The 25,384-nt window shown below is 39.5% G+C and overlaps 1 protein-coding gene across 4 annotated transcripts in view; it reads left to right on the top strand.

Annotated features, from left to right (window-relative positions):
* AP2B1 (adaptor related protein complex 2 subunit beta 1) overlaps positions 1–25,384 on the top strand; it is a 122,156-nt gene that overhangs the window by 6,606 nt on the left and 90,166 nt on the right. For all 4 annotated transcript variants that reach the window (XM_028108999.2, XM_028108996.2, XM_028108998.2 and 1 more), the window contains 3 exons: positions 5,675–5,780; positions 10,119–10,254; positions 12,555–12,800. In XM_028108999.2, coding sequence (XP_027964800.1) covers positions 5,675–5,780; positions 10,119–10,254; positions 12,555–12,800 — 488 coding nt within the window. The remainder of the gene's footprint in view (positions 1–5,674; positions 5,781–10,118; positions 10,255–12,554; positions 12,801–25,384) is intronic.

The raw sequence follows: 25,384 nt of genomic DNA, 5'->3' as shown, positions 1-25,384 counted from the left end.
CATAGAAACTTGTTTTAAAGATTTTATTTAAAGATTTTCTATCTCTGAGACACAGAGATAGAACGAGCATGAGCAGGGGGAGAGGCAGAGGGAGAGGGAGAAGCAGGCTCCCCGCTGAGCCAGGAGTCCAATGTGGGGCTCAATCCCAGGACCCTGGGATCATGACCTGAGCCGAAGGCAGACACCTAACCATCTGAGCCACCCAGGCGCACTGAGACTTGATATTTTTATATCCCTCCATATAGATCTACCTCATTCTTTTGTTTGGGCATTGTCTAAATATATTCTTTGTACTTAAAACAGGGAACCTCTAGAGTCAAATCCATGATTTTTAGGTCACAGACTGTGGATTATTGAAAATAGCTTTGAATTTATTAGCCCTATTGTCTTTGTAATCAGAAATATAATACTGTCTTATGGGGTGCCTGGGTGGCTCAGTTGGTTGAGCATCTGACTCTTGTTTTTGGCTCAGGTCGTGATCTTGGGGTCATGAGATCAAGTCTGGTGTTGGGCTCTGCACTCAGCATGGAGTCTGCTTGAGTATTCTCTCCTTTCCCCCTTCCCTGTGTGCGTGTGCGTGCGCTCTCTCAAAATAAATCTTTTTTTAAAAAAAGATAATACTGGTTTTTACATATGGCTGTGGGGCTAAGAACTAAGGATTCTTCTTGGGAAAGTCCAACCTCCTCATCTTTTATAAAATTGTTCCTAAATAACAGCGCATTTTTAGTGCTGTAGATGGCCCTCCTTTCAAAAAAGACAGGTTTTGCTCTTCTCAGCCTGTTGTGTCCTCAGCTGAGATTTACTTATTTCCAGGGTTAGAATTCTGTGCTTTGTATTTAGCAGTCTTATATTTACTGATAAATTACTTATATTACTTATATTTACTGATGACACCAACTATCCTCCTGCTTACTCTCCAATAACTTTCCTTCTCAGATGGACCTTTTCTACTCTCTTCCGGTGGCTGAAATAGGACACCTTCTCTGCCCCAGAATTTATCTTTCTTGTTTCTCTTGCAATGTAGTTTCCTAGCCTCAGCCTCCTGTCTCCAGATTTAACAAAGTTTGGTCTTGAAGAACACAGAGTCCTTCTCCCTTGACTTACTCATTTCATTTATTTATTCAGAAAATGTTTATTGAGCATCTACTGTGTGTGAGTCACGCTTTCTCAACACTAACGGAGTTTCTGATTAAGTACCCTAATTTCCTTCAAGTCAGAGTAGATGCAAAGGACACCTAGTACCATTTGGTTACTTAATATCATTAGACTAAAAGGAAGCAGAACTCTCTGGAGAAATAACTGATTCCAGGGTGGGTCAGGGAAAGTACAAGATGAACATGAACATCTTATGCCAGAAAGCTAGGGAGTGCTAAAAAATGGTGTGACATGTCAAGGACCCGCATAGTTTGAAAGGGCTTCCAGTCACCAAATTTGAGATAATTTGACCAGTAAAAAAGGTGGTCATAGTAGTGGGTTATAACCCATTGAATAATACATATATACACATAAATCATAGTTATCATTGATTCAGGCAAGAGTCATCAGTGAATGCTAAAACGACTAGCAGGTGAAAGTTTGATGAGGAACAGGACATTTAAATAGTCTCAGAGTTTCCTTTCACAAATTACTAATTACAATGGAAAAAATAGTAACTTTACAGTGTCAGGACCTGGTGTTTATCACCTTAACCAAGTATTTGATGTTAACATCACCAGTAATAGGACACATTAACATTATTTGTCTCTTGGCGTCATGGACTGAGAAGAACATAACATCCCCTAAGAATTATGCCTGTCAAAATGCATTGCCTCAATGTAATCATGAAGGAACATCTGTGATAAACCAACGCTGAGGGCATTCTATCAAGTAACTGGCCTATGCCTTTAAAAAATGTCAGTATCCTAAAAGACAGAGGCTGAAGAACTGTTTCAGATTAAAGAAGACTGAAAGGGTATGACAGTAAATGTAACATATGATCCTGGATTGGATCCTGGCCTGAGGGGGACGGTGGTAAAATTGCTATGGAGGATATTACCAAAACCTTTGAATAAAGTTCATAGATTAGATGATGGTGTGTCAATGTTAAATTTCCTGATTTGGATCATTGCATTATGATTAGTAAGATAATCATACTTAGAAATTATACACTGACATTTAGAGCTGAAGAGACATGATGGCTGCAGTTTACTGCAGGAAAAAACATGTAAGTATATAGAAAGTATCATCAAGAAAACGTGGCACAGTGTTAACAATTGGGGAACCTTGCAACTTTTTTTTTTAAGCTTTTAATTGAGAGAGAGAAAGGGAGAGCAGGGGGAGGGGCAAAGGAAAAGGGAGAGGCGGAGAATCCTCAAGCAGACTCCTCACTGAGTGTGGAGCCCAGCTCTAGCTCAATCCCAGGACCCTGAAATCGTTGCCTGAGCTGAAATCAAGAGTCAGACAGTTAACCAGCTGAGCCACACAGGTGCCCAAATCTTGCAACTTTTAAGATTGAAATGATTTTTTTTATTTTTATTTTTTAAAGATTTTATTTATTGGACCGAGAGAGAGAGAGAGACTCAGAGAGGGAACACAAGTAGGGCGAGTGGGAGAGGTAGAAGCAGGCTTCCCGCAGAGCAGTGAGCCCGATGTGGGGCTCAGTCCCAGGACGCTGGGATCATGACCCTAGCTGAAGGCAGATGCCCAACGACCGAGCCACCCAGGCGCCCCTGAAATGATTTAAAAAAAAAAAAAAATTTTTTTTTTTTTTTAATCTGGCTGACTCAGTCCTTGGAGCATGCGACTCTTGACGTTGGGGTCGTGAGTTTGAGGCCCACATTGAGCATAGAGATTACTCAAACTCTTAAAAAAAATAAATAAATAAATAGAGGAGGGCACCCTGTGGTGGCCTGGAGGGAACAAAGAGCACCAAAACATTTCTAGAAAGTAAGCATATCTGTCCTGTTCTGGTCATTTGGAGTTATATAAGGGTAAATAAGCTCTTCTTTAACAATATGGAAAACTCCATAGTGAGTTTCTTAATTTTATCAACTACTAGTCAGTGGCTTTCAACTTTGCTTACACATTGGAATCACCCAAGGAAATGTAAAACAATACTAATGTTCAGGTCCCTCCACCTGAGATACCCTGATTTCACTGGTATGGGATATGGCCTGGGTGTGCAGAATTTTTAAAGTTCCCCACATTCTATAATGTGTAGTCAAGGTTGAGAACCATTGCTAGCCACTAGCATTGCTTAGCAGATTTGATTAGGGGGAGAAGGAAAAAAGATGTCTAATAATAATAATAATAAAGTTGTATGTATGAGATACCGTGTCTCACTTCGTGCCCTCCTTGGCTCCCATCCCACTTCTTCTCTGTCTTTATTGTTTACACTTTACAAAAACAGGGCGCCTGGGTGGCTCAGTTGGTTAAGCGACTGCCTTCGGCTCAGGTCATGACCCTGGAGTCCTAGGATCGAGTCCTGCATCGGGCTCCCTGCTCAGCAGGGAGTCTGCTTCTCCCTCTAACCCTCTTCCCTCTTGTGCTTTCTCTCATTCTCTCTCTCTCTCTCTCTCTCTCAAATAAATAAATAAAATCTTTAAAAAAATAAAAAATAAAAAAATAATTACACTTTACAAAAACATTAACCCTGCTTGTCATTCATTTTCAGCTTTTTTTTCTGACTTTCTGAAATGGTATTTATTTCTTCTGTTAACATTTTGTGTGCTTTGATGACCAAGATACTGTCTATATTGACATAAAAAGATGTCATTTAAAAACTCCCCTAACTTGGGGCACCTGGATGGCTCAGTTGGTTAAGTGTCTGACTCTTGGTTTCGGCTTAGGTCACGATCTCAGGGTTGTGCAGTTGAGCCCCAAATCAGGCTCCACCCTCGGCGGGGAGTCTGCTTCAGATTTTCTCTCTCTTCCTCCCTCTCTCCCTTTCTTTCTCCCTCTAAAATAAATAAATCTTTAATTAAAAAGAAAGAAAGAAAGAAACCTCACCTAACACTTCAAACCTCCTCTTGTAATGAATCCTGGTAACCTTTTTTAATTCAGGGATTTGTAAAAGTTTAAGACCTACAGATTGACTCATGGCTGGGTAAATACCACATTTTAAAAAACGGATAGACTGTGTTCCTTTTCCTTCCTGCAACACCCACCAGAACTGCTGCTGGAACATATTCTTTAAGTTTATGCTAGAATTGGAATAGTTTCAGTTACATCCTGTTTTGATTCTTCAGCTCCTGCTGCTATTCACAGTTCAGACTTTTGAAACCCTGCTGCTTGTCCTTTACTGTTCCTAGAAGTAAATGATGGGAACCCTAAGAGCTGGATTTGGCAGCAGAGGACTTGGTGGAGAGGAGAATGACTCTGAAGGGGCCAGCTTTTCTGGCTGTGCTATTTTTGCAGTTGTTGATTAAATAAAACCGATTTTTGTAACTTTAATTGGTTTGCCTTGCTGGCACTGGATATTGACGTAACAAGCTTTTTTAGTGCTCATCTTCTGTGTTTCTTACCACTTTCATCCTTCCCATCTGAAGGCTTTAGTAGATCACATAGTTTGCTATCCCCACTCTTTCTATACTGGGGAATGAGGTCTGGTTTTATGAACATCAAGCACAGTCATAAGCATGGTGGAAAATGAGGCAGTATTGTGGAAGAGCTTAAGGGTAGAGGTGGAAGGTTGAACTGGGAGTAGCCAACTTTTTCATGGGCTTAGTGGTGTATTTTCTTTCTTCTTTTAAAACCGGTTGAGGATTATTACCTTCTTTTTTTATCAGCTCCAGCTTTCTGAAGATAGGTGAACCTGATCCTTAAAATAGTGATGACAGCCCTGGCATTTCACAGTGCAGGGCCTGAGCACTCACTCAAGATTGTGCCTTTAGAAGTGACTCTGGTTTGTACCATTCTTGAAGCTTCAAGATTACCGTTTACGTTAGATCGATTGAATAGGATGGGTCCTTGAAGCCCTTCAGCTTCTTAAAGTGCTAATTAGAGCAGGGATTCTCAGCCCTGGTTGTGCATTAGAATCACTTGGAGGAACTTTAAAAATATGAATGTAAGAGTTCTTGATATGCTGATTTATTTGGTCCAGAGTAGAGCCTGTGTGTTGTTATTTCTAAATACCTTCCAGGTAATATTAGTGTGTGGCCAAGGTTGGAAACCTCTGGATTCAACAGTTAGGAGACACAGTTCTAAGAGCAGCTCTGTCACTAATTCAGTCTGTGATCTTTGAGCCTCAGTTCTTTATTGGTAAAGTTGAGAGTGGGTGAACGAGCTGATATATGGCATCTCTTTGGTTTGAAAACAGATTTGTGAACCTGTTTTGTGCCTACATTTATTTTTTCCTTGGAACCTTGAAATTCTGATGGAAGATCATCATCACTCAGATGCCATTCTCCCCTATTATAGTAAGATATTGTGAGATTTTTTTTTTCCCCACTCCTACACTTCCTAAGATCTGGATTTCATCTTCTTCTCTGGCCGTAACCTCAGAGGTGGTATCGTTATCAATGGGTCAATTAATATTCTATAGATTTGAATTGTACCTCTCCTATAATTTTTAAATTCTCTTCTTCAGTTGCTGTCCTGCCTCTGGTCAGCGGTCATGTTATTTAGTACAGAGTGTAGTATTCTGTTCTAGTTTTCTGGTTCTGGGATCTCACCAATTTGTTCTCTTCTTTTGTAGGAGAAATCTTTGAATTAAAGGCTGAACTCAACAATGAAAAGAAAGAAAAGAGGAAGGAGGCTGTGAAGAAAGTGATTGCTGCCATGACTGTGGGGAAGGACGTTAGGTAAGGGTAACACTCCTGCAATCGGTCACTTTAGACCCATACCCTATTTTATGGCTTTTACTGCTTTTCGTTTAATTGTTGTAATCGTAGAATCGATAAGAACAAGGTTGTCCCACTGAAAGATCATGAGGAAGTGTAGCTGCTTTTACTTTAACTCTGTGACTTAAGTTTTTTTGAAAAATGAAACCAGTTTGATTTTGTTGCATAGAGATCTAGCCTAAAACCTCCTGAGAGCTGGCACAGTTACAGACCTGCCGTTGAAGTAGTTTTAGAAGATGCTTGAAGTGTACTGAGAAGCAGAAACTCATACATTCTTTTAATCGGTTCAAGCTAGTGTCCTTAACTCTACAACTGTAGATTCAGTTGCTGAATTCAAGATGAAAATCAATGTTAACAAAGTCCATTTTGTCTTTTTTTCCCCCTGTAATTCAGCCAGACCATTTGGAAATAGGTATGGATTATCCACAGGCCCCTGAGGATTTGCAAGATCCTTTCTGGGGGATTTGTGAGGTCAAAGCTATCCTTATAATAATACTTGGGTATTATTTGCCTTTTTTACTGTGTTGACATTTGCACTGCTGGTGCCTTAGTGTGAATCAAGGTAGCAGTGCCAAACTGTAACGGTAGTCATTATATTTGTCACCACTACATGCTTGCAGGAAAAAAGGGCAGTTTCACATGGGACTGTTCTTCTTGAAGCATTAAAAATTTAATTTATTAAGCCTTGAACCTTGAGTATAGGTCATTTTAATATTCCATGTGATAAAGTAGGAGTTATGCATAAAGCACTTCTGTATAGCAAAGTGTGATGGTTGACTTGGAGAAAGGCCCTTGCACAATTATTTGAATTGGGAACCCCATTTTTAAGTGAAAGAATGATAGACAAGTTATAGTTAATCAGACTTCAGTATTTGGGAGACATTTTATCAAAAATGAACAAAGTGAACCTGTCACTTCTAGGGGAAAAATGTGACAGTAGATATATTTTGAGCTTTAAAGTAAAAATTAGATTGTTGGAAAACTTGTATCTCACAACATGAGCTTGACAGCTTCCCTTACTTACAGACTTTTCTGATGAGCTTGGTGGTGAAATTAATGAATGTATTATTTACTGTTATGAAATTTGTCATCATTGGGAAGATCTGCATAACTCAACCAATATTTTCCAAATGACCAGTGCATATATCACAAAATTATGCATGGGTAAAAGATCCAGTCAAAATAAGTGATAAACGAATGGATTTTAATGCAGTCAAGTATTAAAAGCTTGATACGGTTTCAGATTCCACATTGCAACTAACTTTTTTTTAAGATTTATTTTAGAGAGGGATAGAGCATGCACGCGCAAGTGAGGAAGGGGTAGAGGGAGAGAATCTCAAGCAGACTCCACACTGAGCACAGAGCCTGAGAAGGGTCTCGATTCCATGACCCTGAGATCATGACCTAGGCTGAAACCAAGAGTCAGAGGCTTAACCCATTGAGCCAACCAACTGAGCTAACTAACTTTTAGGGAACTATCATTTGTGGACTGAAAAAAGAAAAAAGAAAAACAAAGCATTTGTCTAGCTTTAATGAATTAAAGAATATCCAGTTAATCTGAAAAAGCTGTTAAAATACTCCCTTTTCCCATTAATATATGTGTATGATTTTCTTCTTATACTTCAATCAGAACAATATCCTACAACAGGTTGAATGCAGGAGCAAATATGAAGATCCAGCTGTCTTTGCTTAAACTAGACATTAAAGAGATTTGCAAAAATGTAAAACAGTGGCATCTTTTAAAAAATACAAAATTTTTGCTTTAAAATATTAATATGAAATACATTTACTATTTTAAATGGATCAGTGTTTTAAAATATTTCTGTTTTAATTCCTAATACCGCAGAATATCAGTAGGTAAAACCCACATGGACAAAAACACTCTGGGGAATCTCAATAATTTTTAGAGTGTGAAGGATTTCCTTTGACCAGGAGGGTGAGAGCAGTTCCCCTAGCCAGATCAGGGGCCCAGGTAGAAATGGTGGCAATTAATAACTCCGGTATCTTCTTGTGCTTCAGGTGCTGTTGTGCTGAGGTGCTTTTGTTGTTGGAGATTTGTTTGTTAAAATAAAAGCATTTGGTTCTTAACTTGCTTTTCTGTTACCATCTATCTCAGAGGTTGGCAGACTTTTTCTGGGAGGGCAAGAGAGTAAATACTTGAGGCTCAGCAGGCCAAGAGGCAAAAAAAAAATTGAAAGTATTATAACAAGAGAGGGACCAATTTACCACGATTTGTTGATGAAACTTAAGTATAATATTTCTGTACTACAGATCTGATGAGATTAGAATTCTTTTTGGGGGGATAGCATTTTGTTTAATTGGGGTCCAAAGTTAATATTCTCTATCATCATATGAGTTTTAAATGTTCACCTAAAAACCACTGTTAGCTTACAGCTCATACAAAAGTAGTGGTGGGCTGTATTTGATGGACAGGCCATGGTTTTCCTACCCAGGATTGATCTAGTCACTGATGGGCTATTTTTGCCGAGGAATAAATCTGGATTGAGAGCATCGGTACTGATGAACTGGTAAAAGTCAACATACTTCATTAGTGGGGCTTTTGTGTTCTCACCAGGATTATTTCTATATCCTAGAAAAGTTAAACCTCTTTGAGTTTCCATTTGTATGCTTGGTAAATACTACTTGTTAATCTGTTAATTGCTGATGATTTATCTTGTACTTACGCTGTTCCACATATTGTAATTTTAGAAGGATAGTAGATGTCTCTCAGCCTTCATTACACTTACTATCTAGTTGAAGAGACCCAAAGTTTGACAAATTAGGGAATAATAAAATACAGCTTTATAATTAGGTACTAGAATGTATATATTAAAGGCAATAAGAGTTCTGTAAAAGAGAGATCTATGTAAATAGGAACAATTGAAGAACCTTCTTGGAGGAGATGGGATATGTACCGTGCCTAGATAGCTCAAAGAAGCAGAAAAAATAGAGATTCTTATTAAGAATTAATTAAGAATTAATAAGGTATTCTTATTTAACCCCAATTAAACAAAATGTTATCCCCCCCAAAATTTTAATCTTCTCATTAGATCTGTAGTACAAAAATATTATGCTTAAGTTTCATCAACAAATGGTGGTAAATTGGTTTCTCTCTTGTTATATAATTACTTATATGATATTTTCAACTTTTTTGCCTCTTGGCCTGCTAAGCCTAAAGTATTTACTCTCTTGCCCTCCCAGAAAATGTCCGCCAACCTCTGAGATAGATGGTAACAGAACGGCAAATCATAAGCTATCCTTCCAAACTAATGGTTTGGAAGCCATTCCAAACTAAAGCCACTCTCCTTTGGCTTTATAAGAGAGTAGTAAATCATGAAATGACTTGAACTTGGGAAAAGTGTAAACTCCTTTTATATTGGAGGACACTCAGATTTTCATTTGTCTGAGTTTGTAACATTAAGAATAAATTCTAGAAGGGAATCAGGACTCCCTAGAAAAATGATTGGTTTCAGTTGTGAGATTAGAAATATACCTAGTAATCCTGCATAGAGCATCGTGTCTTACCAGAAAGTGAGGAAACTGGTGAAAATGCAGGATTGCATCACAGGGACTCAGAAGCTAGCTAAGTTCCCACTGGCCAAGAATAGAAGAATATGAACATTTAAAAGTATAGCAACCATAGTGCTTTGAACCTGCAATGAATTGATATGTAGAATTACTATTAATTTTTGTGTGTGATAAAGATTGTGTTTTTTAAAACAAGATTCCTAAAAATATGCCCTAAAATATGTATGAAATTATATGATGTCTAGGATTTTGCTAAAAATAATCCAGAGCAGGGACTCCTGGGTGGCTCAGTCAGTTAAGTGTCCAGTTCTTGATCTCAGCTCAGGTCTTGATCTCAGGGTTGTGAGTTCAAGCCCCATTCCATGTGGGGGGGTGGAACCTACTTAAAAAAAAAAATCCATAGCAATTAGATGGGATAGGGATGGGGAAAGGAAGAATGGATTGAGGATCTGTATGAAACAAGATTGGATGTGTATTAAGCTTCTTTGCAGCTGGGTGATGGATACATTGGGTTCATTATACTGCTCTGTCTACTTTTGTTAGAAAATTTTCATAATGAAAAGTTTCTTAAATCTATTTTTAGAGACCTTCTTGGGACCAGGACTATAGTTTCTTTAGAAATTCATTTCAGTGTTAATTGTTATCACTGTGGGGACATCTTTCCTTGCATCAGATCACTTTGTAAAATAAGGCCATTTCTTCATGTTCGATCCAGTAGCTTGGCACCAACATCTATTCATTTTCCTTTTCTCTTTTCTCCTCTCTTCTCAGTTCTCTCTTTCCAGATGTAGTGAACTGTATGCAAACTGACAACCTGGAATTAAAGAAGCTTGTTTATCTCTATTTGATGAACTACGCCAAGAGTCAGCCAGACATGGCCATCATGGCTGTCAACAGCTTTGTGAAGGTAACATCTCTCCCCCCCAAGGAACTCAAGACCATTCTCATCTACCTCAAGTAACCTTTTCAGAAGTGTGTCTTGATATAGTTAACGTCTGCATTGCAAATAAGCCACCTCTGTTCCAAAAGAGGACCTCTAGAGAAGTACTGGCAGTGACTAGGAGTGTTGATGTTTTTAAGCATTCTTTATGCCAGCATTCGTTCTCCAGTTCAAACCATATGGAGAGCCTTCTGTTAGCTGGTTTTGGTGCATCCTTGCCAGATGGGAGAAGAAAGCCAGGTGAAGAAACCTCAGTGTTTTACCTTCCCAGGCTGACAACCTGGGCTTTAGCTAAAGTTTTATCTTTGGAGAAACTATGCTTATGGGTCGGAAGTAGTGGAAACTGCAGGAGTGACTACTTCTGGTTTTTTTTACTTAATAGGTCTTAACACTTGATTATTTTTTTTTTTTATTATGGAAACATATTCAAGTAGAGGAAATAGTATTATAAATTCCTAAATCCCCATCTTGTAGTTTCAGTAGTTACCAACCCATGACCACTCTTATTTAATTTATTCTCCCCATACATGCTTTCCTAACTCCTACTCCTTCTCTTACTGGATAATTTTAAAGCAAATCCCAAACATCATAAAGATGGAGAATCATTTCATCCTTACATTTGTCAGAATAAGATCTCTTTTAAGATTTATTTATTTGAGAGAGACTGAGTGCGTGTGCGGGGAGTGTGGGGTTGGAGGGGAGTCGGGGGCAGAATTAGAGAGAGTCTTAAGCAGACTTCACGCTGAGCTCAGAGCCAGACTCAGGGCTCGATTTCACAACCCTGAGATCATGACCTGAGCTGAAACCAAGAGTCCGATGCTCAACCGACTGTACCACCCAGGCGCCCCAAGGTTTCTTTTTTAAATATAACTACAATACCATTGTCACATCCTAAAAAAATTGACTATTAAAAAATTTCTTACTATTGAATATGCAGTCAAATTTTTCCTGTCATTAGATTTGATAGACATAATAATGAGATTGTTTCTATTAATATGTATCTTTTTTTAACTAGTGTTTTTTCTCTCAGAAATTTAGTCTCCATTAAAAAAACAAAAACAGCATTTCTAAAATTAGCTTCTATTAGACTGTTTTGAAAAATAAACAATATGCTTTCTTCTCATGGACTTTTTGTTCTCTTCCTATGTTTAGCTACATAGTACAGAATCAGAGAACATGACATTTCATTCTTTTTTTTTTTTTTTAAAGATTTTATTTATTTGACAGAGAGAGTCACAGCGAGAGACGGAGCACAAGCAGGGGGAGTGGGAGAGGGAGAAGCAGGCTCCCCACGGAGCAGGGAGCCCGATGCGGGGCTCGATCCCAGGACCCTGGCCAGGATCATGACCTGAGCCGAAGGCAGACGCTTAACGACTGAGCCACCAGGCACCCCACGACATTTCGTTCTTTCTGTGTGGTGGTTCATAGATGGGCTACATCATTGGGAAGATAATTTAGTTTATGTTTTTTGGAAGTTAGCATGTACATAGGTTTATAACGTTTAAAGAAATTTTTTAATGTAGGGCAATTTAAGGAGTGTTCTCTTTGTAGTGTATTTGGAAGCATTTGCTAATAAAGGAGAGTGTTCGGGTGCCTGGCTGGCTTAGTTGGTAGAGCATGCGACTCTTGATCTTGGGGTGATGAGTTTGAGCCCCATGTTGTGTGTAGAGATTATTTTAAAATAAACCCCTCATTTAAAAAAAAAAAAAGAATGTACCCCAGAGGGCCCTCTCTGCTGTTTAACTCTAGAAACTTAGATCAGGCCTAAACCAATTTCTCTTTTCCTATGCTTTCTTGGCTATAGACCCCAGAAAGTCCAGCCCTCTTTTCTTTCTGCTTGGTATTTGGAGCCTGACTCTGGAGTAGGACACATCTTTCCAATTCCTCATTTTTTCCCTGTTGTTAAGGCATGTTCACTAATGGCCAAGGGGATGGTAATACCAGCTTACTAAGCTTCTGCCTAGTCCTGGAATGAATCCTGCTGGGCATTTTTTCATTGTGCTTGTAAAACAGTTAAATGAATTCCTAACCTAAGCTCTTAAATAGGCAACTAAGATTTGTACTTAGGAAACAATAGCATGGGAGATGAGTGTTCTGATGTAGAATATAACTGGAAGCTTACATTAAGGAAATATTCTTTTGTGGTTTATAGAAACTAGACTGTTTACTTTTAGTCACCATGTACACCTGTAGTTGTCAATGATTCATCCTTCCTTCCTTCCTTCCTTTCTTCCTTCCTTTCTGTTCTTTTTCTTTTTTTTTTTTAGGACTGTGAAGATCCCAATCCTCTAATTCGGGCCTTAGCAGTCAGGACCATGGGGTGCATCCGGGTGGACAAGATTACAGAATATCTCTGTGAGCCTCTCCGCAAGTGCTTGAAGGATGAAGATCCCTATGTTCGGAAAACAGCAGCAGTCTGTGTGGCAAAACTCCATGATATCAATGCCCAAATGGTGGAAGATCAGGGATTTCTGGATTCTCTGCGGGATCTCATAGCAGATTCAAATCCAATGGTAATAAACCTCTGCTTTTATAAAGAGAGCAGTACTTACAGTGGGTTCCTTTAAAAAGCATGTTTAAAACAAACGTTTCGGGCATTGAAACATAGGTTAGCTATGAGAAACATGAATTCTGTGTGTCCTCACACAGTAGGTGTTTTCTGAAATGAAAACCAAGTACTAAAATACAAGGGTCTTAAAGCAAACCTTTGTATCATACCTACCCTGTATTTGCTCAGAAACTGGTTCTTTCATCATTTTTTAAGAGGGTTTTACCTTAAATTTATATCAGTTTTAAAAAGATAATTTCTTTAGATGTTTGTGGTCTTTTCTGGTAGTGTGGGAATAGAAACCAAGTTATATTTAGTGCCTGATTATTGTAATGTATTCTTCTTCAGGAAAATTCTAGGACAAATTCTTTTTGCCAACTTATGTTCTAAATGTTTGGCAGCTAGAACATAATACCTTAAAGTTTGGGGGCCTTTTATTTCTCTTATTAATATTTTTACCTTTGTCCATATAATGAAGGGGAGAAAGTGGTATGTTGACTGTGCTAGTAACTGGAGCTCATTTGAATGGAGTGATTGATCACTAGGTACCATTATTGAGAAGATGGAGGGATATGGCCACTTCTTCTCCTAATGCATTGTTTACTTGGAGGTGAATAACTTTGAGTTAATCAGTGGATCACCTCTGAATACTTTCTTTGTTGAACGTTTTGAAATAGACTTGGAATTTGCCTTGAAATAGACATTGTTTCTCACTTGCGAATCATGTGCTCAGATCTCTGCTTTGATATTTCATTTGGTTCCTCTTATTCTTTGAGTAGCCTTGGCTTCTGTTTATTATCCGTCAAGTTTAGTATCAAGGTCAAAGGATGAAGCAAGCCACATTTTTTTTTTAAGGTGCTATTGTACTACCATCAGGAATCTTTTTTTTTTTTAAAGATTTTATTTATTTATTTATTTTGAGAGACAGAATGAGAGAGAGAGAGAGAGAGAGAGCATGAGAGGGGGGAGGGTCAGAGGGAGAAGCAGACCCCGCTGAGCAGGGAGCCCGATGTAGGACTCGATCCCAGGACTCCAGGATCATGACCTGAGCCGAAGGCAGTCACTTAACCAACTGAGCCACCCAGGCGCCCCTACCATCAGGAATCTTATAGCTACCTTCTGGGCACAGAAACTGGTGTGGGTGTGTATGTGCTGAAACCATGACTTCTGATAGGTATCACCACCAGTATTAGAAGAGTCAACCTTTCCTTTTTTTTCCCTCCAGTAGGACCATGTGGCACCTTTTTTTTTTTTTTAATTCCATAAAGAAAGAAAGTCATAAGGCATTAGTATCTATTTTATAGAATGTTTAACTGGTCCCAAGTTGTGTTTTGGTGTTGCTTTTGAATCACTGTTACCCTGAGCACCTGTCTTTGAAATGTTCTACTTGAGGACAAATGAGAAGATTAGAGTTTGGGCTCCATGCTCCAGGTTTCAGGCTTCCAGGTGAATGGGATATCATGCACTCAAATACTCAGTGGGGCTAAGAATGTGGAGTGGAGTGAGGTGAAAATGAGTTCTAACTCATAGGTAATTCCAGTTTGGGGAGGAAAAGGCATTTTTATGCCAATGTAAATTCTTCAGAATAGAACCTATAAAATTAGATGGTCAGGGATAGGGGCTATCTAATGGTTTAGTAAAGAGGTTTTTTGTTTTGTTTGTTGTACCCAAGCGCTTAGATTTTTTTCCAGATCAGTTGAGAGGATGACACGATCTGGAACAAGCCTAATTTGACTTATTTTAAGTTTTCATTGTGGAGGAGGGGCTGGTTTTTGTCCAGCCCACCATACTTTCAAATAATACATGTACTTATACATATATTTATTTATACTTCTTATGGGAATTTTCAAACATTCAAAATTAGAGTGAATGAAAACAGTAGATAAATAAAATGAACCCATTTACCATCACCATATTCAATCAATCATTATCAACACGTGCCAGTCTTGTTTTTAGCTGTTTTCTCCCACGCCATATCTACATATACGGAATTTAAACGGGCAGCACGTCAATGGGTCTTTTTGAATGTAATATAACATTATAATAAACTATAATGCTCTTAAAAATTTTTTTTTTAAAAAGATTTTTTTATTTATTTGACAGAGACACAGGAAGAGAGGGAACACAAGCAGGGGGAGTGGGAGAGAGAGAAGCAGGCCTCCCACGGAGCAGGGAGCCCGAAGCGGGGCTCGATCCCAGGACCCTGGGATCACGACCTGAGCTGAAGGCAGATGCTTAACAACTGGGCCACCCAGGCACCCTGCTCTTAAAATTTCTTAACCTGTTTTTACACAACAAATCAGGAGGTGATTTGGAGGGACTTTCACAGTTATCTTTGAGAAAACTTTTAGAGAATATTTAAGGTTAATTGGTAGATTTTGAGAGACTGTTTCAGGAATGACTGTAGTTTTACTGTGTTTATTGCCAGTTTTCCTAGAGCAGGTATCAGCATTAATTACCTTTGGACCTATTGCCCTCTAAATAGAAAATCTTTCTGATTCTTGTCAGATTTCTAGTGCAGAACTTTTCCCTGATACTGTTCAACTGATAACTAACAAGGCACACAGGGTGCAAAATTTAAGGTGGTACTCACATTCAGGTGTCAACTCTGTACCCGCACAAGCCTGAAAGTGGGGTGCCTCCTTAAATTTGTGCCTTGCTTGCCCTATTCTTATCCTGGGCTTACATTCAAATCAGTTTTTTAAACTCTTCATGCTTGTTTTAGTGAAGAACTGAAAAGCTTGGATTAAGATAGCCAGCAGACATACACGCCTACTTTTCATCTTGAACCCATACTTTTCATCTCAAACCGTATGTCCTGCTCTTTACCAAAAAGTGTTAAAACTAACATTTAGACCACTGATTTTCCTTTTTTGTCAGCTGGGTCAGGTACTGTTGATAGGGAACAGAGGAGTGCATGAATTAAGGTGTAGTAGCTAAAACACCTAAGAAGTTCCTAAGGCTTATGATGACCATGTGTCCCTGGGAAAAAGGGAATTTAAATTTAATTGCATCCTATGCCAGATAGAAGCTTTTAGTTACAGTGTATTACTTAGTCCTCATATCTTTCCAGTGAAGCAGGGGTTATTCCATATTAGAGATCAAGGTTTTCCCAAAGTCAGACAGCTAGTGGTAGTGTAGCCAGGATTCTAACCTAGTCCTGAGTCCCAATACCCATTACTAGTCACTGCCTTCATGGATGTGTGTATACGATAGGATTAAGTATGTATATTCACACATACACATTTAGAACTGTTTGATTTTCTCAAAATGGTTAAAATTTTGAACATGTGAAGGCCTTTAATGATCTGTTTTACTGTGGAAATCCTGAGTCCTCTTACTCCGATGATGGGTAGGAGTCCTCTTCACTGCTCTTGAGGAGTCATTTTGTTCCACTTTTTCAGAAGTTGTTCCACGTGGTGGCAGCATTGCACCAGCAAATATTAGAATCTCTTGCAAAACAAACAACAGTTTCCAAGGGGTTCTGCCTTAGGAATTTTCTCATGGCTCACTTCAGAAGGGCATCCTAGCTGTGAGAGCACAGGAACAGCTGCCGAAGTGAGTTTGAAATCTGAGAGGAGAATGTTGATCAAGATCTACATACTTTTGGTGTTATGTGGATCTCAGGCTGGTTCTTGGCGGTAGTGTACCTTGCTGCCAGTAAGAGAACTTTAATATGTTCTCATTCCCTTTTGCGGGGGAGGGGAATTCACACCTCATTTTCCTGCAGTTATGCCATTTATACCAGTTAGGGCAGTCTTTCAGTGAAATACTATTTGAAAGAGAAAAGATAAACTTTGAAGTAAAAAAAAAATTCTCTGTTAAATTCTAGCTCAGCTTCCCTGGGTTGTTCCCTCTTCTGTTGAATGAGGGGAGCCATCGTAGACAGGTGTTGGGAGTATTTATTGAGCTGTTGCATAAAAAAGCACATCTTCAAGTACTAGGCTGACGGGAGCTCACGAGAGTGATGGCTGCTGATCCTGTAATCATGAAGTAGACATTAGGCTACAATATTAAATTAAAATGTCCCGATTCCTTTGATAGCTGTATAAACTCATATAGTACAGTCTTTTCTGAGAGAATTAGAGCCAAACTTATTTTCAGATGCAGATTTTATTATTTGTTATTTCGAAAGTAAACCTGTATTCAGCATGAGGAACCACTTGGGAGCTACAGGAAAATAGCTCCCGTGATTTCTTCACAGATGTCAGAATTTTTAAAATTTCCACTAAGTGTATGTTTACGAGAAAAAAAAGTGTTTTTGAGTGATAGTGACTATTCTGTAGCTTTTTCCCTCTGAGGCTTTTGAGGTATTCTGACTCCAGTTAACATGTTCATGCTAGAGTCTGCCACTCCGGAGACTTTCTCAACAGCCTTCCCTGAGCAGTGTTTGCTTTTGTTTGTGAACTCTGTTCTTCTGAGTCCCGTTGGCTTAGGGACTTTATCCCTTTGATCTCTGTCTTCCAGACCTTCTCAGTTCTGCTTCCATCACTCTCAGAGCTGCCCCCAGGAAGCCCTCTTGCACTGCTCTGCACCTGTCTGCCAAAGCACAAAGTACTAAATAAGTAAAAAACCTGTTTCTGTTTGCTGAGTGTTCTGGACAAGGAGTATGTTCTCAGAATTGCCTCAGCTTGACCCACAATAGCCTTTTGCAAAGGTTCTAGTTAAAACCTCCAGTTTCTTTTGATTGGAACTTATTCTAGAAAGCTGTTTTATGAAAAATAACCTCTTCTCAGAAAAAGTGTATACTTTAACTGTATGCTAGCCAGCTGTTGGTTTGTAACCCTCCTGGGAGCTTCCCTGGTGTAATCTGAAAGCAGCCCCTTTTATGCAGAGGGCAGAGAGAGACCAGAGAAAGAGGCAGGCTACTCCAGGTTGGTAGGTGGCAGTTCTAATAAGCAAAGAGAGCTTACATACAAGGCTTGCGTTGGGCAAAAGCAAGACAGCATGGATCCCCACCACCTGCCTGCCGAATCCTTTTTTTTTTTTAAAGATTTTATTTATTTACTCAGAGACAGAGAGAGGGAGAGAGAGAGGGAGAGAGAGAGAGGCAGAGGGAGAAGCAGGCTCCCAAGGAGCAGGGAGCCTGATGCGGGACTCGATCCCAGGACTCTGGGACCATGACCCAAGCCGAAGGCAGATGCCTAACCATCTGACCCACCCCTGCCTGCCAAATCTTTTAAACATTTTTTTTTTTAGATTTTATTTATTTATTTGAGAGAGAGAGAATGAGAGAGAGAGAGCACGAGAGGGAAGAGGGTCAGAGGGAGAAGCAGACTCCCCGCCGAGCAGGGAGCCCGATGTGGGACTCGATCCTGGGACTGCAGGATCATGACCTGAGCTGAAGGCAGTCGCCCAACCAACCGAGCCACCCAGGTGCCCCCTGCCTGCCAAATCTTAAAAGTTTATAAAGAGGCCTTAACTGGGTTCAGTCATGTATGCCAGGTGAAAGACAAGCAGAATCCCATTCCAAGGACAGGCATAGGATGAGAAGCCTCCAAGGCAAGGGCCGGGTCCCAGCTCACAGGTCTATTGGCGGTCACATCTTTTCGGTGACCATCCCCAACACCAGCATGTAGAAGCAGCGTGGTATCATGGCAGTGGTTCTCAATGGGGAGCGATTTTGCTCCCTAGGGGATGTTCGATAATATGTGGGAACACTTTTGGTTGTCACAACTAATGGGAAAGGTGCTACTGGCATCTAGTAGGTAGAGTCCAGAGATACTTTAAACATCCTACAGTGTATAGGACAGCCCCTTACGGCAAACAGTTATCCATCCCCAAGTCCAGTAGTGCTAAATTGCAAGAATTTGGATTATGAAGCTAGTATGTGGCCTTGAGGGCCAGAGTGGCAGCTGTTGTGAGTCTGGGTGTGGCTGCTCACTAGAAACATGGCCTTGAGCAAGTTATTTAAAATGAGCTTCAGTTTCCTCATCTGTAAAATGAATGTAATAATGCCTACTTTACTTGATTATTTTGAATATGAAGAGTAATTTAAAAATTTAATGCCTGATATTTGGTAAATGCTTAATAAACTGTAGCTATGGAGGAACAGAGCTAACATTGCGTACTTTCTGATCATTATAGTTTTCATTTAGGCCTTAGAAACTTGTGTTGTGGTTTGTTGTCAATCTGAGATGATATGTATTGGAAAACTCAAGTCTCTAGATCATTTTGTAAATGCAGGGATTTTTATCCAAATATAAATGATGTCCTTGTGGGCTATGTTAAATTTTCTATTAAAGATAGGCCTAGAACACATAGAAAAACACAATGACCTCACTTAATTTATTATTTTAATGATTTCTCTTTTCTCTCAGTGTATATTAAGTAGGAGAGTTTTAAAGTAAAATTTCATACGTAAGTGAAGTTAGACCTGGATAATGCTCTTCATGCCAGAAGTCCATAAAGGAGTTGTAGAGCTGGTAGAATTTTAGGTGTGTGTGAGAGTGTCAGTATGTGGTAGGCACTTAATAACAGTAATGTGGCAGGTAATATATTCAGTCTTGTCTGGGTTCCCCCCAGTGAGTAATGTTATATTTGGTACTAAAAGAGGATCTGCCATTAATTTCTGCAGGGATGGAGTAAGTAGAATCATTGAAGGCTGCTTTGATATAAGGCTGACTGCCCAGCTCTTGAATTTCCCACCGGTCGATCTGAATTCTTTTGTGTCTCTGCTTACTGGAGAAGCAGATGTTTTTGTTTTTCTTTATAATAAACTTTGGAAATCTTTCTGTGATTCTCACTTCTTTTAAAAAATTCATTATCAGTTTTTATTGTGTAAACTATTACCAACTTAAAGTTTTTTTTTTAATCTCATTTGGGGGGAATAATTCTAGATTTACAGAAAAGTTGCAAAAATAGTACAGAAAGTTCTCATATATTCTTCACTCAGTTTCACTTAATGTTAACATCTTATATAACCATGGCACATTTGTCAAAACTAAGAAATTAGCATTGGTACATTATTATTAACTAGAGTACAGATTTTATTTGAATTTCACCTGTTTCAACACAAATGTCCTTTTACTATTCTAGGATTCAATCCAAAATACCAAATTGCATTTAATCACTTCTTTTTATAAAGAGTTGACTCCCTCTTTTTGAAAAGTATCTCAAAAACAGAAAAGTGCTTTGTAATTATAAAATGTTACTCCCCCCCGCTCCAGTACTATATAGCATAGTGGTTAAAACTCAGACTCTGGAGCCAGAAAGACTTGGGTTTGTGTCCTGGTTCTGTCATTTCTTTCTTTCTTTTTTTTTTTTTTATTTTAAAAGATTTTATTTATTTATTTGGTAGAGAGAGAGTGAGAAACAGCATGAGAGGGGAGAGGGTCAGAGGGGGAAGCAGGCTCCCCACTGAGCCAGGAGCCCGATGTGGGACTCAGTCCCAGAACTCCGGGATCATGACCTGAGCCGAAGGCAGTTGCTTAACCACCTGAGCCACCCAGGCACCCCTGGTTCTGTCATTTCTTAGCTCCCTAAACTTCTTAGTATCCTCATCTACAGAGTGAAGGTAGTAAATAATACTTCTATTGTAGGACTGTTGTGAACATTGAAGGATAGAGGGCTTGCAAACACTTAATCTTTTTTTTTTAATTTGTTTACATATTTTCTTTTTTTATTGTTAATCACCATACATTACATCATTAGTTTTTGATGTAGTGTTCCATGATTCATTGTTTGCGTATAACACCCAGTGCTCCATTCAGTATGTGCCCTCTTTAATACCCATCACCAGGCTGATCCATCCTCCCACCCCCCTTTCCTCTAGAACCCTCAGTTTGTTTCTCAGAGTCCATAGTCTCTCATGGTTCGTCTCCCCCTCCGATTCCCCCCCCTTCATTTTTCCCTTCCTACTATCTTCCCTTTTTTTTTTTTTTAACATATAATGTATTATTTGTTTCAGAGGTACAGGTCTGTGATTCAGTAGTCTTGCACAATTCACAGTGCTCACCATAGCACATACCCTCCTCAGTGTATCACCCAGCCACCCTGTCCCTCCCACCCCCCACCACTCCAGCAACCCTCAGTTTGTTTCTTGAGATTAAGAATTCCTCATATCAGGGCGCCTGGGTGGCTCAGTTGGTTAAGCGACTGCCTTCGGCTCAGGTCATGATCCTGGAGTACCGGGATCGAGTCCCGCATCGGGCTCCCTGCTCAGCAGTGAGTCGGCTTCTCCCTTGGACCCTCCCCCCTCTTGTGCTCTCTCTATCTCATTCTCTCTCAAATAAATAAATAAAATCTAAAAAAAAAATTCCTCATATCAGTGAGATCATATGATACATGTCTTTCTCTGACTTATTTCGCTCAGCATAATAACTTTTAGTTCCATCCATGTCGCTGATGCAAATGGCAAGATTTCCCCTTTTTGATGGCTGCATAATATTCCATTGCATATATATACCACATCTTCTTTATCCATTCATCTGTTGATGGACATCTTGGCTCTTTCCATAGTTTGGCTATTGTGGACATTGCTGCTATAAACATTGGGGTGCACATACCCCTTTGGATCCCTACATTTGTATTTTTGGGGTAAATACCCAGCAGTGCAATTGCTAGGTCGTAGGGTAGCTCTATTTTCAACTTTTTGAGGAACCTCCATACTGTTTTCCAGAGTGGGTGCACCAGCTTGCATTCCCACCAACAGTGTAGGAGGGTTCTCCTTTCTCCGCATCCCCGCCAACATCTGTCGTTTCCTGACTTGTTAATTTTAGCCATTCTGACTGGTGTGAGGTGGTATCTCATTGAGGTGCAAAGCACTTAATCTTAAACATGGTATAGAGGAAGCCCTTCATAAGATAACTACTATTTATTGTCTATATTGTATAGTCATTGTGGAGTTGGATATTAATAATTTTAGAAGGGTTAATCTTTCCATTGCAAATTTACTTTTAAAAGATTTAATTTTTTGTATATGTTATTTAAAACCAGCCATTGTTTTTTAGGGTAATTCTTTTTTTTAAAGATTTTATTTGTTTATTTGACAGAGAGAGAGAGAGAGCAGGAACACAAGCAGGGGGAGTGGGAGAGAGAGAAGCAGGCTTCTCGCCGAGCAGGGAGTCCGATGCGGGACTCGATCCCAGGACCCTGGGATCATGACCTGAGCCGAAGGCAGACGCCTGATGACAGCCACCCAGGCGCCCTTTTTAGGGTAATTCTGAGAACAGCTTACCCACAAATGAACCTAGGTATATTTACAGTGTTACTTACTACATCATTGCAGAATTACTTTTAAAAAGGTAATTATTCAAGGATATACCTTTTTTTTTTTAAGTTTTTATTTATTTATTTGACGGAGAGACCAGAGAGCACAAGCAGGGGGAATGGCCGAGGGAGAAGGAGAAGCAGGCTCCCCGCTGAGCAGGGAGTCTGATGTAGGGCTTGATCCCAGGACCTTGGGATCATGACCTGAGCCAAAGGCAGACACTTAACCAACTGAGCCACTCAGGTGCCCCTCAAGAATAAACCTTTAAAGCAGTTTTCATCAGCAACTTCTGGAAAACTGGATCTGTTGTACATAGTGCCCCAAAAGATCACAGCTCATTCCTTTCTTAGTGTCCCCTTTAAGATGATCTCAAGACTCTTACTGTGGCAGGGATTACTTTGCTCTCAAAAGGGAGCTAATAAGTGGTGTGATAATAAATTTTTGTTTTGTTCATGTTGCAGCTTGCTCTGGTATAATCTTAGGGTTTGTGGGCGAAGTAACTCTGGTTGTTAGGAGTGCCTTTTGTCTACTTGTAGATACCTGCTTGTATTGTAGTGTTTTGGCTTTGCATTTTGTCGGATTGTATCTTAAGCCACTTTAAGTAATGAATTTTACTGAGTCTTATTTGTAAATCTTGTTACCATGTATTCAGACCTTCTTGTCATAATGAGCTATGTTGACTCAACTTTCTTATTCCTGGGAGGAAGAGGGGGAAAGATGGCACATTATAGAACGTAATATAGTTGGCATATTATCTGCTGGCATTCTGGATGTGTGCTGGATTAAAGTATGAGCTTTAAGTTTTACTTATTTGAGGGGAAAAAAATTAACTGGTACCACATAGTCATTGTGTCCTTAAGGAGCCAATAACGACTGAAACATGCTTAGAACAAATACATGTTGCCTGGTGCTTTAATACCTCATTTGGGGCAGCTCTGTGAAGGAGAAAGCGAGAGTCCTAATGTTGCTGATTTTTAAGAGGATAAAATATGTACCACCTATATATTTCAGCATAATAATTTTGGTCAATTATTCCGCTTTCACTTGATTTAATTAAGTCTTTAGGGGTACCAGCCCAAAGGATTGTAAATTGAACAGGAAAACTGAAGTATAAGTCTTTTCGGAGTGTGTGACCTTGAAGGTCATTGCTGGAAATGAAAGTCCTCTAAGTAGTAATTTGTTAATAGGGGGAAGTCACTGTACTGGAAAGTGAATTCTCTCTTGGGTTCTGAGGGTATGGAAATGGAGGTGCAGAATGAAAGTCATTCAAAGGGACGGGGAAATGGGTGGGAGAGTTCTTACAAAGGAGCTTCTGTCTATGACACTCCAGTCCTTCTGTAGATCTTCATTTCCCTTCTAGAGTACTTTTTTACAGGATCATTTTTATTTTAACGATATCTGCAGCTCCAGCTTGCTTTTTTTTTAAGAAGATCAAATTTATGTCCTCACAATTGGTGCATATCAGATAGGGGTAGCTTCATAAATCAGATTTTATAGCTGGATAGTAAATATAGGAGCTGTCAGGATCGGATTATCTCTGAAATATATAAAGTAGAAGAATACATTTTTCTCCTTGTCTAAATCTGTATGTCACCTTTGCCTGGAAATAATGTTTTGATTATATTATCCTCCCCCAGCTCTGATTTTTCTTTCCCTTTTTGCCAGCTGGAGTTCGCAGTTCTTGGCACTTCTGTAAATACTAGAGGCAGAGTGATGAGTACTCAGAAACTGGAATCAGACACAAACCTTTAGCTCATAGTCAAGCACTATCCCTTTCTAGCCATTTACTAAGCAAGTCACTAACTTCTCTAAACTGATTTATAAATTCATTTTTAAAGCCTGTTTCCTTGGGTGACTGGGTGGTTCAGTCAGTTAAGCATCTGGCTCTTGATTTTGGCTCAGGTCATGATCTCAGGATCCTGTGATTGAGTCCTGCATTGGGCTCTGCACTCAGCAGGGAGTCTGCTTGAGATCCTCTCCCTCCCCCTACTTGTGCAGGCACACTCTCTCTCAAATAAGTAAATAAATAAATAAGGCTTAAAAAAACAAAACAAAACCCTGTTTCCTTATCTGTAATAAGTGGATTTTGATAGCAACTACCTCAGTTGCTGTGAGGATTAATGGCACATAGTAAGTGTTCAATATGTTTTAGCAGTTACTGTCTTTTATCTCTTTGTACAGCCTTCTGTATTAGATAGAGTATAAAGTAAATCACAAATTGCTTACTTTAAAAAAAAAACTCAACGGACTCCAAGGGTCCATAAGGAACTATCACATTGAAGAGAAGTCTGTAGTTAAGGCAGAGAAACATTTGTCTAGTAGGGAATGTGATTTTATTTTTTATTTTTATTTTTTTAAGATTTTATTTATTTGACAGAGAGAGACACAGCGAGAGAGGGAACACAAGCTCGGAGAGTGAGAGAGGGAGAAGCAGGCTTCCTGCTGAGCAGGGAGCCCGATGCAGGGTTCAGTCCCAGGACCTTGGGATCATGACCTGAGTCGAAGGCAGACGCTTAACAACTGAGCTGCCCAGGTGCCCCGGGAACGGGGCATTTTATATGCATGATTTTATATGCATCTATATATGTATGCTTTTGTACATAAGTATGTGTATAGATGTTTGTGTCTAATATCTGTATAAAGTATACATATTAGGTCTACAGTGGTGGAGTAGGGAGGAGGAATGTTTAGTTGCAGCCTCCCCAAGAAACACCATAATTGGGAGGCAAGATGCATAAAAGAAACTTTTTTTTTACGGTATATATGTTTTCCTTTATAACCTAGATGCCAACTTTTTATAAATCAACTGATGTATTGAGAAAACTCATTTAAGAAACCCTATTCATAAATCCACTTTTAAAAATTTTTATTGTTGGGCGCCTGGGTGGCTCAGTTGGTTAAGCGACTGCCTTCGGCTCAGGTCATGATCCTGGAGTCCTGGGATTGAGTCCCGCATCGGGCTCCCTGCTCAGCAGGGAGTCTGCTTCTCCCTCTGACCCTCTTCCCTCTCGTGCTCTCTATCTCTCATTCTCTCCCTCTCTCAAATAAAAAAAAAAAAAATTTTTATTGTTAAGTTAATCACCATACATTACATCATTAGTTTTTGATGTAGTGTTCCATGATTCATTGTTTGCATATAACACCCAGTGCTCCACGCAGAACGTGCCCTCTTTAATACCCATCACCAGGCTAACCCATCCCCCCACCTCCCTCCCCTCTAGAACCCTCAGTTCATAAATCCATTTTTAAGCAAAACTTCTTTGGAAACTCCTTTCTGGGGTGCCTGACTGGCTCAGTTGGTGGAACATGCTACACTGGATCTCAGGGTTGTGAGTTCG

The sequence above is a fragment of the Eumetopias jubatus genome, unplaced genomic scaffold, assembly GCF_037043125.1.
Source record: "Eumetopias jubatus isolate StellerSeaLion01/CBP00866 unplaced genomic scaffold, mEumJub1_p1.0 scaffold_10, whole genome shotgun sequence".
In the NCBI taxonomy this organism is placed as follows: Eukaryota; Metazoa; Chordata; class Mammalia; order Carnivora; family Otariidae; genus Eumetopias; species Eumetopias jubatus.
This window is presented reverse-complemented; position numbering and strand designations above follow the sequence as displayed.